Raw genomic sequence first — 16042 nt, 5'->3', positions numbered from 1 at the left:
GTGTTGTTTGTTCGCCTGTTTGCAGATTGCTCGAAATTGAAATTATAATTTGGACCTACCTATTCACGAGTCCACAAAGGCGAAATTGTAATATGGATCTGTTTGCGAGTACTCGAAGGCGAAATTATAATATGGACCTTTTCGCAGAGTGCTCAAAGGTGAAATTATAATTTGGACTTGTGTTTCTAAGCGCTGCTGTGGCGGCCCTTCCTCTGTTCTAGAGCACAAAAAATCACTTTATTACCAAGACTATTTAGTTAGATTTGGTGTTTAAAGAACATGTAAGTGCATTTGAGAAAGCTATTGAAGTTTCCACTGAACAATCAACTGGATTTGATCATTATTGAACATTAGAGATATGCATTACTTAAATATTCTAGGATACTTTTTTACCTAGATCATTCGACGAGAGCAGGTTTACACTGTAATGGACTATTTCTAACAAGTGATGTAAAGTGCACTTTGTGTAATAAGCTCTTTCTGTCTGAACAGGTGTGTATTGTAACCGTACGTGGGATGGCTGGTTGTGCTGGGACGACACACCCGCAGGAACATACTCGACCCAGAATTGCCCAGATTATTTTGAAGACTTTGATACAACTGGTAGAGTATCTTGTTTTTTCATCTTGATTTCGTCGCTGCTAGTTGACGAAAAACAGAGCATGTAAAAATATACCAATGGCTAATAAACTATATATTGCACCATAGGCGGTGGAAGTAGGGGTGCTGCAGCACCCCTAGAATAATTATGATGTGGTTAAGAAGGTGATTGATCAAGAAATATGCCTTTAAATGTTTATCTTGTCACATTTGCTGTGCATTTAAAGACAACCGTCATATGTCGGGTTATACCTTGTGTCAAATTGCTGCTTTGTGGGAAAATTAAGCATTCTTTTATTTCTGTGACTACAAAGTGAGAGGATTTTGTAAAAGTGACCTAGGTGACAATCCAGCTCGAAACCAGGACACTAATGGAGAGGCTTTAGCAAGTCAGTTTTCTTTTTTTAATTCACTGCAATTAAATATTGATGAATGAACTATACACATATTATATTTGGAAAGCACAAAGGAAACTGAAACAAAGACTGTAATAGGCATAACAGTAACATAGCTTTGTTAATGAGAATTGGTAGGGGTGAATATCAATGTTATCACCTATAAAATCGATGGGCCAAAGGGCGTAGGGGGAAGATGACCAATGCTCGGGATGGACTGTTAAAGTTTGGAACAGGATCAGTACTGACCTGCATTAGTTAGACCTCTGTCTAAAGTGGCATAATGGGTGAAAAGCTTTGAGGTGGCATTAAGAGTGTAGGCTATTTAATTCATTTGCTTTCTTACAGCAAAATCATGCGAAATGCAGATCTGTCGTTTTGCTCTATATTTTAGCATGAAACATCCTCAAGTGCATTTTTGGAATGAGGATGTATTTAAACAAGTGCACAGTGATCAACTGCCACTAGTGTGCTTTTATTCCCGTTCACAAAAAAGGTTTTCCCGTATTGTCCTATTTGCTGTAAATATTTACAGCAAATTTCACCATTCGCTGTACATTTTTACCACAAATGCCCCATAACTTTGGAAAGTGACATAAAAATGTAATTGTGTAAATTTAGCTTAACAGACCTAACTCGAAATTCTCAAAATTTTACAGGTGTAATTTAAATTTCACCCAGGCCCAGATGGTTTACTACCCCAAACGATTGCTAGTGGTTATACGATTTCCAAGCAGTCGACCCAGCACCTTTTGAGTGTCTGATTGCAAGTAGTATGTCTGGAAACCTGAGAATGGCACAGCATTCCAAGCCCACTACTACAAAAGTTTGTGAATTCCGAAGAGAAGTACATTTTCACCCATTCAATAAATAGCTCTATTTGGGTGCAGATTTACCAATTGTTTTGGTAAACCAGTCATTATGTATTTAAGTTCTCAATCTAAAAAATGAAAACCTCTCAGTAAAATGAGAACAATAAGAAACACCTGCACAGACGCACCAAAGTCATGCCCCCCAGATCAAACCGCCAAGCAAGAATGCATTCATTTGGGGGAATCATATGCCAAACACCTCATTTAGTGATGCGCAAATTACATATATTCACTGAACTCGATTTTCACACAATATTCTCTCTGTGCTATATAGTTTTACCAGTAAAACTGATTGACAATGCAAAATTAACAACCCTTTAAACAGAAAATGTGCCATCTGTAAATGACAGTGCGCTACGTCATTATTGCGCCAAAATGCACCACTAGCTACATACCGCACCCATATCCCTCTCCTGCTGGGTGGGCATGGCACATTTTCTATACTTGTTTTTTCTGTGACTCTTGGATTTTTCACAGTCGCTTTGACTTTAGTGATGTAACACTAATTGCAGCACCCCCTCTTTGAAAGTTGTTATAGCACCACTGTATTGCACTTTAGATTCACTGACACAAACAAACCTTTTAGGGACTAAATCATCTCAGAACACAACAGAATTTACAGATTTACAATCTGATATAATTTGCATCATTCATGTTCCAGTTAAATACAGATTCCATTCGTGATTTTGTTCGTTCTTTTTTCAAATATCTGCAACAATACAACAATAAATTCGTCCACTTATAAGAGTTTGTGGTGTGTTCATAAATAACCCCTCTAAATTGGGGCGAGCATATACTTTTTCTTAATGAAGTGCTGCAAGTGTTCATGAAATGACGGAATTATTAACAAGATGGCTGCCTGAGCCTGTATCTCTGCATCCCTAATTAGGGCGTCCCAGTAGCCTATCTTTATGAATGAAAATAACCCAGGAATACTACAGTACAAGCAAACCGAAGCCTCTTTTTGTTACATATGAACATTAAAAATATGTGTTGTAAGCCCAGGCCATGCACTGCAAAAAATGTCGACATAGAGGCGTACAGCAACAGAGAACAACTACACAAATGTGTGGTATGGAAAAAGGTAGGTAACCAGCTCTTGAAAGAAGGACTAGGATGCGATCATTGCAAAGAAAGATAATGTAGCCTGTGGCTGTGTAAGATCTCCAGAGGCTTTGAAAACTGTTCTATAAGCTTTCAAGGCTGCCTGGCATTTGATGGTAGAAGATAATGAGCAAGAAAAGAGCAGGGGCCTGCAGAGGTGCGAGACAGCTGTGAAGTCTGAATATGGACAGCACGCCTAGCTGTAAGACAGTGTAAATGGGCTGCACCTCCTACAGTGCAGGCAAGGACATCTGTCTAGTTGGGAGCCTCATGCCTAAGGAACCCACGTTTGATTTTGGATGATGATAGGAGGGGTTTGGTAGGCAGCATCAAGAATTAAAATGTTACAGTGTACCAAAGAAATGGATGTTTTAGTGTGAATTCGGCTTCAAAGAGAGGAAAGACACTAAGGATGGGACGGGGGGCTTATCAGAAGACACTACTCAGTGGTAATCTCCATAGCAAGGGGGTGTGAACTGATAGAGGATAGTTTTACTAGACACAGAAATGATATGTTTTTGAATGTGTGACATTTCACAAAAGGTTCATATTATGTCTCGCTATTGGGTATTTGAGTGATAATAAGGATGAGGCAGCTGATGTGCTTGGGAGAGGGCCCACCTGACATTTTGTACTGAAACAAATGCCAGTTTGCTTGCTATTTAATCCTCTAATTAAATTCATTCTTTCTGTTTTAGATAACCACGGATAAAGCCATACTAGTCTTTTTGTTAAAGTTGCTTGAAAACATGCCCCGTATAAAAGCCTGACCCATTCTGTGAGGCATCAATGATTAAAAATACAGTAACAGTTAAATTGATAAAACCACCTCCTGGTATGAAAGCACATGTGCCAGCTAATAACATTCAACATTATGTTTGATGTTGTTTGAGTGGGAAATTGAGGGTGTGCGCCCATATCTCATTCGTACCTGAGGCTACAAATCTATTGAAATATGAATATGTTGAGTGATGAAGGCTGGAATTGCAGGCAAGGACACAATGTAAGTAAATGCCTTTTCTTCTAATGTCCTGAGTGCTGTTCTGTCAATTGATAATATTTGCAGGGTGTCTGCTAGTCTGTCTACCTGCTCTGGTGTAAGATGTGATTGTGAGTGTGCAGCACTTCATAATGACAAGAAATATCAACTCTAGACTGGGCTAGAGGATGTTGGTAAACAGTGTCCATCAATAATAACAAAGGTCTGCAACTCAATCCACACAAACAGCATTAACTTGATCTAGTTTGACAGCATGTGTCTCTGCTCTGTCTGTGCATGGTGTTAAGCAGCCATAGCTCCTGCAGGTAAGCGCAGTAGGGCGTCTGTGCGGTGCTGGGGGAAAGTCGACAGGATAGGATTTATTTATTTAATTTATTTTCCCTATTTCATCCTCTGTTGACTTGTCCCCGTGCCCCACCCCACCCCGTCTTGCTTACCTGCAGGAGGTGCGACTGATGTTATCAAAGGTAAAAATAGACTTTCCCTAACATTCATCATGAATACCTTGATAAATCACTTGGAGACATAAATCCACAAAAGGATTTACCATTTCTTAATGGACCAAATCACAATATCAGTTGGTTAAAAAACGCTAAATTGCCTTTCCATATTTACAAAGGCAGATAGGTCATCAAAAAATGTGATCTCTACCCAGTAGAAATCGCATTTTGCAATTCCCTAAATAGGAAGTCGCAAATAAGGATTACCTATTTGTGATTTCCTAAGCACATGTACAAATCATTTCGTAAATGCGAAATGGATATTTAGGAAATACTATTACCATTGACTCCAAGTTGGTGGTAATCAAGTGCAATTTAATTTTTTTTACCCAAAATTCATTTTTTAAAGTGCCTTGTTATGCGCACATGCCTCTAGTTAATTTACACTTTACATGTGCACCGTTTTTTTGGGGTGCAAGGAGGGGGTGGCCTATAGGCACCCTTGGTTTTGCATTTCCTAATTTGTGATTTCCTATTAGGAAATAGCAAATTTGGAAATTAAAATCTATTCATCCCTACGAATGGTAAGCATTTGCTTTTTTTTAATTATATATTTTTATTAACAAGGAGAAGGCATAAAATACAAACCAATAAAATGCATATTGTTAGATATAAACAAACATCCATCTGATGTAAACACTAAAAAAGAAAATAATGGAGGGGAAGGTTTAACTATTTGCTATTATCATTCAAAAATACGTCCCCCCCCCAAAAAAAAAGTTTAGCATTTGCTAAATAGCAATTTCCTAACAGCAATTCTTAATATGTATGAATTGCAATTAGGACATCGCTATTTCAGTACATTCCATTTGACATTTCCTAAATAGAGATTTCTTAGGATTCACTATTTAGGAAATGCAAAAGCTGATTTATGTACACATGGCCCTTGGCATCTATATCCTAACCACTTTAATTCACCTCAGTCCTGTCACAATCATGCACGGGATGAGGCATGGTTCCATACTGTGATGTCGCTGTGGCATTGAGGCGTTGGTTCCTTACGATGATGCAGTGTCGATAGATTTGGGAGGTTACCCATATCTTGTATCAGCTCAATGAGGATGTGGCACAGGCGTTGGTGAGGTCGGGGCTGCAGTGTGAGTTGGGCGGTGCGTTGTGAGCATCACAAGTGGTGCCTTTAGCTCTAGTGCAGGCAGCAACCTCAGTGACGGTGTCAGAGTCGGTACAGTGCAGCATCGACAGGTGTCAGGGCTGTGGTGCAAGTCAGGAAGGTGCGTCATGCACTAAGGATGGCTTAGCAAGAATATGCGTACTTTCTAAAAATGTTCAAAATAGATGATGGAATGCACTCCAATCTTTCTTAGATTACTCCTTAGTTTCAGTACTTTCTAAAAGTGGCATTTTCAAACCCACAATTTAAAAACATCTTTACTGAAAGATAGAACCTAAACTCCATCTTCCTATCGCATATCAATAAACAAGTCCAGCTAGTCTTCTTCCAGCAAGACCAGGCAACATTAAAAACCATATCTTTCCTGACCCTGCTGAATGACTCATATTTAGTAAACAAACCTCAGCCCTACCTTACCGACTCGCTTAACCCTAAACCCAGGAGAGAGATTATGTGCATACGATTGCTGGCACTTCCAATTACGGATTTCGGCAGGACCTGGGCAAACAAAAATAGTGAAGGAGCATGTCGACTGTGTGACTACAAATGTGAATCATGGCTACACCTCCTGTGCTGTTGCCTGACCTTAGCCACAGAAAGGAGGATCCTTCTCAGAGAACTATGCCTGAGAGAAAAAGTAACTACCTGCCAGGAGGCCTCTGCAGTATGTTTCACACAAAAAAGAACCTCACATCCTGGTCCGCTGCAGAAGATTTGTAGAATCTATCAGGGGGGCTATGTACCTTGGAACTGCCCCCCACCCCAGCCCTTGTAAGGTCCAAATGCTGATACTGGACTATTTTAAAAAACACAAGACCGTGAAAGAACACTCTCCAACACAGTCAAAAAGCACAAGCACTCTATAAGAGAAAGAGTATCAGCTTGTGAAATGGTAACAAAATAAGTCCTGGAGACTTGAGGAGCCAGACGGCTGTTACTTTCACATGGGACCGGACAAAGAACAACAGCCAACAGCAAACATGTGAAGAAGCACCAAGTCAAACGTTAGGACACAACTATCGCACATTACCAAAGTTTTTAACTTCTATGAATTGTGTTGTCCTTTCCTTTAATGTTTTTTTTGTATGCAATTGTTTTAATTAACTTATGCAAATAAACCCCCATTCTGTCCTATGGGATGGATTGCCTTTCAATAGAGAATAAACGAAATTCACTGTATTTCACTATCAGGACGTGTCACACACACCGGTACATGTCCTGGATTTAACATACACTGCACCCTGCCCATAGCGTTACCTTGGACCTACCTGAGGGTTGTCTTACATGTAAGAAAAGTGAAGGTTAGGTCTTGGAAAATGGGTGCACTTGGCAAATCAACATGGCAGTAATAACTGTACGCAGACACTGCAGTGGCAGGTCTGAGAACCATTTGAAAGGTTGCTTGTGTGGGTGGCACAATCTGTGCTGCAGGCCCACCAGTAAGATTTGATTTACAGGCCCTGAGCACACGCAGTGCAGTGTACTAAGTTTTTGTAGTAAATCAAATAAGCCAATCATGGAAACACTAATCCATGAACACAATTTCCACAGAGAGCATATGCATTTTAGAACTGATTAGCAGTGGTAAAGTGCCCAGAGTCCTAAAGCCAACAAAAACAGGGTAAAAAATATGAGGCTAAGAAGCAAAAATTCTGGCAATAAACCCATTAAAAAAGCCAGGTCTAACAGTCCCCTTACGAATGCACAGATTCTGAAATGAATGAATGAAGTCTTAAAAAGCAGACATGGAAGGTGTTGTATCTTTAAACCTTTGACACCAGCAGTTTCCTTGCGGAACATGGATCACCAAAACTTGACTCAAAGAAGCTCATACATCAATGAATGAAAGAATGAATTAATTGCTACACGTGAAGCGCAAACCTTTGCTTCCAAAGAGGTGCTCTGGAGCTAACCAGCAGATGCGCCATCCCATAGATAAACAACCCTATGAAAAGAAAATCTTCAGATATTTTTTTAATTGGACATCTGATTTAGTCTGTCTTAGCAGATCGTTCCGCAACTTAGCTGCCAGAAGGGACATGGAGCGACTAAGCTTGCTAGCCTTCCAAGATCTGGAAATGGAAGGAAGTCCCTGATTAGAGAACCTCACATCTCTGATGGGGATATAGTCCCTAAAGATTCTATTGAGGTAAAGAGGCCCCTTTTTTTGAATGGCTCGAAGGTGAACATCAGAGCTTTGAAGAGGACCCTTTTATTCAGAGGTAACGAGGGAAGAGACACTGGTCTTGGGGCTGTATTGACTGTCTTCTCAGGCAATTTAAATGACACAAGCTGCCACCATTTTGCACCAGCTTAGATTGTTTAATAACATGGAGTAGACCCCCAGGTAAAGAGAGTTTTCTTAATCCAACTTGGAGGTCACCAATGCCTGGACAATAGGCGTTCTTGTGTGAACGGGTGCATTAATATTCAATGTACAATATTCATTAGAATGTTTCCTTAGGGGTAAAATTCAAACCCTATTTTCAATGCCTTTCCAGACACATTCTTATCAATGGATTGACATTTTAAGGCAGTTTTGGGCCATTTTCTTAATCAAAAGACTTTTGCGTTTTTAATCCTGAAGTTTATTGATGACAGTGGTTTTCTGCTCTAGGTAAAATTGACAAAGGCGGTTTAAACCAAGATTTTTGCCTAAATCTCTATCAAAACTAACTCCTACTAAAACAAAATGGTATGTTGTAAATACATGGCCACATTTCCTGCATTACAACTGCAGATTTAATCATCTGTTGTGGGAATTTTCCAAAAGACCTAAATTTAGGTTCAGAATTATCCATCTGTCCAGTGCTTAATTTGTAAAAGAATGAGTGACGATGCCCAATGCTCTGCTCTCCTTAGGAGGCCACCTTCAGAGCTTTTGAATGTCAGTGCGCCGAATGTGGTCTTGAATCCACCTCATGCCTCTTTAATACACTACCAGACACTCCGTGTCCCTTTATTTATCTCTTTCAGGTATCTGTTTTCTCACTTTATAATGCTTTTCTATCTTTCTCTTCCCCCTTCTTTCTCTTTTGTTGGTGTCCCTCTCTTGCTCTCTAGCAATTTCTGATGAGAAAAATAAGTGCGGTCCTCAAAAATGAGTGCTGGTGGGCCCCATCTGTAGCCACCGTCTCAAATTAAGCACACCATGTTTTCAATGTTACATACTACCACCAATTTAAAACCATAGGTGGCCTGTCCTCTCAAAGACCAGGTTGTTTTTTTTAATCACAACTTAATTGTACAATTAGCCCCTGAATGTAGCAACTTGCTTACATAGGAGCGCCAAAGTGTTGAATCTAGAGTAGTAACTAGGACCAGCTGCCACAATCCCATTTATATTCTAGCCATGACTTAATTAGATTAATTTCCCAAAAAACATTATTTTAAATATTTGTGTATTGCGCACAGGGCTATCTATGCAACTGAGACACTGTAATTCATTTAAAATGCCAGGTTTGATAGATGTAGAATTGTCAATTGCAGATTCTGTCTTAATGCTGGTTCCTTAGAACTGCGTACATTTTGAGCTTTGGAGCATTTGGAATCATTCACACTTTAGTAAATGCCTAAGGCTTGGCTGACCATCTTGTAAATATATGTTGCAACTTTATTTAGAAATTGATAAGCAGCAATATGTTTAAACTGCAAATCATGAGATAATATGTTGTAATATAAAAAATTGTATGATAAAAGAGTGGGAAGACATGCTAAATATGCTAAGTTCAGCATTGAAATGCATCCCTATGCTACTGCTAATGCTCACTGAATGACAGGCAGTAACTTGACTAGATACTCAATTTGAGGGTAGTTTTCTTACCACACTCATGTCATAGCAGAAGAAGCAAGTATGCAAGTGCTGATGATGACACAGTGAACTTGTTGAGAGACAGAACATACCCTAAATGTGGTATTAAAAGGAGTTACGTTTCTCGCTATTCCTATTGTGTTTCATTTAGTGATTCCTAGTGGACCGTAAGTCAACCTACCTCAGGAATATTAAGGAGGTAAGTCACAATTTGAGAGTCATTTGGAATCAACGCCATGACAGGGATGGCGGCCTGCTGAGGTCACAGCAAACACAAGAAGAGGATGGACGAAGCGCTGAAACTTTTCAGACACTCACCCCAGTCACAGATCTGGGTTGAATCCATCATCGCTCTTTAGCTCACTTCGCCACCCCAGTTCACACAGCTATATGCAAATCAGTCTTGACCCTGTGCCTCATGGGAACAGTCCAGTCCTAACTGCCAAGCCATGTCTTTACTGGACCCGAAACAAGCATTCTGGGACCGGTTTCAGGCTAACAGCCCTCAGCAGCCAGGCTAGCTTGAATCCAGTGGCAAAGTGAGCAAGGGACCCACGTCTGTGCATACCCTACCTTCTTAGGGTGAACAAAGCAAACACAAGGAGATGATGGACGGAGCGCTGAAACTTTTCAGACACTCACCCCCAGTCACAGATCTGGGCGGAATCCATCATTGTTCTTTTGCTCACTTTTCCACCCCAGTTTAGACACAGCTATATGTAAATCAGTCTTGACCTTGTGCCTCATGGGTACAGTCCAGCCCGAACTGCCAAGCCATGTCATCCCTGGACCGGAAGGAAGCATCCTGGGACCGGTTTCGGGCTAACAGCCCTCATCGGCCAGGCTAGCTTGAATCTAGTGGCAAAGTGAGCAAGGGACCCACGTCTGGGCATACCCTGCCAATGTAGGGTGAACAAAGCAAACACAAGGAGATGATGGATGGAGTGCAGAAAGTTTTCAGATACTCACCCCCAGTCACAGATCTGGGTTGAATCCATCATCGTTCTTTAGCACACTTTCTCACCCCAGTTCAGACACAGCTATATGCAAATCAGTCTTGACCCTGTGCCTCATGGGAACACTCCAGCCTGAACTGCCAAGCCATGTCCTCCCTGGACTGGAAAAAAGCATCCTGGGACCGGTTTCGGGCTAATAGCCCTCATCAGCCAGGCTAGCTTGAATCCAGTGGCAAAGTGAGAAAGGGACTCACGTCTGGGCATACCCTGCCAACGGAGGTCAACAGACCACCAGGTCTGTGATTGCTTTTTAATAAAGCAGTCTTTCTTTTTTTTAAATGCAACCTTTTTTCCTAAAAGGAAAATGGGATACATTTGAAAAGAAAAATTCATTTTAAAAAACATTGTTTAAGTAAACGCAATGGTCCCATTAATCACTGTCTTCTCCTAAACAATTTTTTTCACATTCACACATGGGATTGAGTTCCGAGGGTAGCCCGTCCCATTTGCCAAGTCATTACCACTACACTTTTGAAATCAGTAAATTATTAATGTTTTGCAACTGGAATTTGGTTACAAAACATTAATACATACCATTCCGAAAAAAGCTTGATACATGGGGCTCTTTGCTACTACAGAAAAAGACTCACACGTCAACTGTATGTACAAAGCAAAGCATCATGCCTCCATTGTAAAATTGATGAGACAACAGGGTGAAACAGTATTGAACTATTGATCTACTTGGGTTTTTAATTCCATTGACATGATTGATTCTTCACAGACAGTGGTCAATAGAGACTATACATTTGAAAATATTTTGGGCAGTTGTCTCACCGGAAACCTCTGATATAAGTTCAGCCCATGGCTGTTACACATACGTGACAACTGCCAGACCTCCAACCTGCTAACCATTACTACAGTTAAACTCTCAAGACACTGATTATGATTATGACTGTAATATTATTGACAGTGCTAGAGGTCCAGCTTTCTTGCCAATCAATGTTCTGAAGACTACCTGAGTTTGATAGAATATAGCATTGGTTCATCTTTTCAATACTATATTGAGCATAGGACTGTAACACTACTACTAGAGCTAGTCCTCAAAACTTTATTCCCCTGAGTCCCAAATGTAAATAAATGTAAATGTCCAGCATTTGTAAAGCGCAAACAATTACCCAAAGGTGTCAAGGCGATGGGAGCCGTCGGGAAGATTAAGCAACCTATTGCCCAGAGTCACATGGTGCTGTACTGATCTGCCGCCGGCACCTGGGATTGAACCGTGAGCCCCTGGGTTCCGGCGTCAGTTGCACTGGCCGCTGCGCCCCACCTCACACCTCCCACAGACTACCTACCAGTAGCTATGCACTATCCCCTGTCAAAACTGGTTTGCTACAATATTCTTTGATGAATTTAACTACTGTATTACGGAAAAAGTAGCCTTTCCTCCGATGAAGAGTTGCTTTGGTGAAGAGATGTCAATGAGTCTCTATGCACTGGTACTGGTGCTATTGGCTTGCAAAAGAATGAGTGTGGTGTGGTGCCACTACACAGTGTATATAACTGGAATCTGGACTTCTCCAAAGCTTTCAATATGGTTGATTGAGCATTGTCATGGAGCAACATTTCTAAACTGATTAACAAGCTGGGTATATTGAAAAAGTAATAGATGGTCTGTGATAATGTCAAATGGAGTATGGAGATCTCAATCTCTCACACATTCAGGGTGCAGGAAAAGTGCATTATTGCACCCCATCTGACCATATCCTAATGTACGATTATGTCCCTGCCAGACATCAGTAATGTATGTATTAACACTGCAGTGGTGTATTCTTAAAGTAAACATTTAATCAAAGAAGAGTGAACCGCATCGGTTTCAGTTCCAGAATCTCACAGTTGTTATCCTGGAAACCCTCAACCCTTAAATGGCACCAGAAGTGTATATCCTCTCCATCCTTTAGTGAGTGGTGTCATCAGGTTCTGCACCTGGGTACTTGCTTCTCCTGGTGAGTAGTTCCTCCAACTGGAGGGAAAGTGTCTGGCGTACGATACTAGTGGGATCCGTGCAATCATAAAATTACCTCACACACCTAAAGGGGGGTCCTTTAATGTGGGATAAAGGGATGGGGTAAGATTAAAAACAAAGTGTGATGTTCAGATGCATTATCAATCCTTAGCTCCAACAAAAGTGGTCAACATGTTTTGGCCATATGCGCCTCTACTGCTATGTGGCCTTTATTAGGACTTTTTTCAATCAAATCCCTTTTCTATCTATTTTTTATATTTGTAAGATCTTAAATCTGACTTGAAACTTAATTGTTACAGGATTTTTTCGAATGGAAAAACAATTTAGAGGGATGGAAAAGTATGAATACATGGTGGACTATTCTTCCTTTGTTAGTATCAAAGCTACAAACTTGTGTCATAAAGGTTTTCCATATTTTAAGTAAAACAAGGGAACCGGCAAGGTAGATAAGGACCTTGGATATCAATTAGTTACAGAAACAAAGTTCCTTATAGAACACAATACAATTGTAATAAATATAGACTAGGATCAGCGCTATATTCAAGATGTCCAGCCGGACAATACATTTAATGAATCACAAAATTTCAGAAAAATTCATGAACACAATTATAGAGTGGGAAACAGTCCTGCGTCCTACAAAAACACCAAACAATTACATGTGGACAAAAACTTTTCAGACAAAACAAAAGTAGCTTATGGCCAATATGACTAACATGAGCAAGCTTTCAATTTAACAGGTACTACACTGGTTTTAACACATTGAATTAACGTGCAGACTGTTTAACTAAGTCGACGACGTTTCGATCCTTTAAAAAAAAAAAATACTAGGATCATCATCAGGAAGGGTGTAATACAATCCTGAAACAATACACTGCCTGTGCAACAAGGTAAAAAGGCCGAAAAACAAAGCAATATTAGAAGACACATTTAGAGAGAAGTCAACCACCTGGTGGTAACTGATGTACATGCTAATTGGGTAATTGCCATAGTCTGCAGGCATAATAAGATGCACAGTTTCAATCAATTGTGCCATTTAGTGCAGACTGCTATTACAGAAAATATGGCAGCATGAAGGTGCATAATAAGATGCACAGTTTAATTCAATTGTGCCATTTGGTGCAGACTGCTATTACAGAAACCATGGCAGCATGAAGCTGCGTGGAATTGGTTCCTCAATGAGTTTAAAAACTGATAGTTACAAACAGAAAAGAGAGTAAGGGAGTTCGTTCACTCGAAAGTGAACTAGAGACTTCTCCTATTCCCCTGGAGGAAATGTATCAAAAACAAAGCGAGGAGTATCCCCTGTGAGGTTGAAGAACAGACGTGTCTGGAGGACCGGTTTTTGGCAACAAGGAGGAAATTCATCCTTTTGTTTAAAACCCCTCACTCACCACCTAGTGGTGACATGCTTCATCATCGGGGTCCACCTTGGCGTCCTAGCGACACCAAGGTGTGCTGCGACACCTGGACTACAGTGGAGCGGGTTGTGACTGTGGGTGCAAAAAAATTAAATGTTAAAAATTGTCCTGGTTGTACTCAAAAATTTAATTTTAATTATAGAGCAACTGAACAATGTTTAAAAATATAAGGGCGAGATCCTGGTAGGGGGGTTACGACCAAAGGGATCTCTATATGTGTTGAGTGGTCAACATGTTTCTACCTTAAGGGCTATTGCCCGGTATTAGTCAGGACCAAAATAACAGGAGGACAGGAGGTGCGTGCTCCCTAAAAAGCACACCCGTACCTTGATCCCCTGTGTGCCTACTGGCAAAAATGGCCAGTGGTAAATGCTGCACAATACAATAAATGGGCAGGCGAATAAGCAAAAAAGAGACCTGTAGGGAGAGAAGAATGGGTAAAAAGCAATCAGGTATTGAGTGATTCACTTACTCTCCTGTAACGTCGTGCAGTTTCTCAGTGAAATGGAAATATAGTGCCAAAAGAAGGGGGGGGGTTTGGTCTCCAGATAAACATAATACCGTCGTGATGGAGTGAGATATTAGTCAATATCTATGCCAAGGAGTAGGTGCACGCGAGTTGCATGCAGTGTAAACACGACACTGCTGGATATTTATATCGAGTATATAAAGTGCCGATATCGAGGAAACACATAGGGTGGCATTACATAGATCGTATTTATCACGTGGTGCCTTTGCTAATTGCAGGGTGATAAGTAACATAACGGTTCCTCTGCCGTTGTGGGTGAATACAAGGTGGGGTGATCAGAGGCATAGCGCTAACTCGGTGGTGCTATATGCATTTTAACAGCATCTGACTCGTACATGCGAGTGAATAACATTTAATTAACATACATGACGAACATACATGTAACACTGAGGGACAAACATCAGCCCAAATGGCATAAAACTGGGCTTACTCGGATAAGAGCTCTCAGCGCTTCAACGGGCAGGGCGTAGGGTCAGTGCCTATAGCGTAACATATTTCTGTAAGGTTAAAGAAAGCGCGGGCGTTGTAAATTTCTGTGCCGCTCAAGGCGTTCTAAGAATGGTGAGCGGTGCCCTCGTGGACCCGGTACTAGACAGTGTACCCGGGTGCTAGTAATGAGATTCTACTTACAGTTACTGGCAAGGGAAATCAGGATCGACCTACTCCTCGCGTCCTCTGCTCGGCTAGTAATTGCGAGGGCAGCTGGACGCGGTAAAGAGGAGTTGGCCGCTTCCGCATTCGGGCGCGGCCTGGGCGGGTATGGGGGCGGGGCTTACAGTACGTCATGGCGTGCTGTCGGTAGCTAAGCTACCGTAGGGAAACAAAACAGCAGGTTAGGTTGTGGCTAACCTCAGGACAGGTTAGGTAGGCTCGCAGGGCTGCTCCGCAATGCTGGCATCGAGGTAGATGTAACGTGAAATACACGTCAAGGCATGTGGAGTAGAAATTAATTACACAGCCTAGTGACTTAAAAGAGATAAGGAAGGAATGCACGTCAAGGCATGTGGTGTAGAAATTAATTACACAGCCTAGTGACTTAAAGGAGATAAGGAAGCAATGCAACGCTGGCCTGGCAGTGGAGCAGACATTAGTTGTGTGACCGGTTTAAGGTCAAAGGGCGGCATGACACCACAGTTAATGAAATCAGCCTCCCATGGGTTTAATGACATTGTTGGGTCACGTGGGGGCTAGACATGTATGTGGGCGCCAAAATGGCGCAAAAAGCCTAGGGTAGATCATATGGAGGCCATGTAGTATGAGGAACACTCAGTTGGAGGCTCAGCATGGCAAAGGTTCGATATGTGCTGAGAGTATCATGTGGCAGCTGTGCTCATTTCCCATTGGTCGCCCCGACCACTGACTAAGAAATGAGCACAGCTGCCACATGATACTCTCAGCACATATCGAACCTTTGCCATGCTGAGCCTCCAACTGAGTGTTCCTCATACTACATGGCCTCCATATGATCTACCCTAGGCTTTTTGCGCCATTTTGGCGCCCACATACATGTCTAGCCCCCACGTGACCCAACAATGTCATTAAACCCATGGGAGGCTGATTTCATTAACTGTGGTGTCATGCCGCCCTTTGACCTTATACCGGTCACACAACTAATGTCTGCTCCACTGCCAGGCCAGCGTTGCATTCCTTCCTTATCTCCTTTAAGTCACTAGGCTGTGTAATTAATTTCTACACCACATGC

The 16042-nt window shown here is 41.4% G+C and overlaps 1 protein-coding gene across 1 annotated transcript in view; it reads left to right on the top strand.

Moving 5' to 3' along the window:
• The window catches only part of CALCR (calcitonin receptor), a 2001221-nt gene that overhangs the window by 642241 nt on the left and 1342938 nt on the right, over positions 1-16042 (top strand). The window contains exon 5 of the mRNA XM_078664409.1: positions 493-603. Within this exon, the coding sequence (XP_078520535.1) occupies positions 493-603 (111 nt within the window). The remainder of the gene's footprint in view (positions 1-492; positions 604-16042) is intronic.

The sequence above is a fragment of the Lissotriton helveticus genome, chromosome 10 (assembly GCF_964261635.1).
Source record: "Lissotriton helveticus chromosome 10, aLisHel1.1, whole genome shotgun sequence".
NCBI lineage: Eukaryota > Metazoa > Chordata > Amphibia > Caudata > Salamandridae > Lissotriton > Lissotriton helveticus.
The sequence above is the reverse complement of the archived record's forward strand: the minus strand, read 5'-3'. Positions and strand labels throughout refer to the sequence as shown.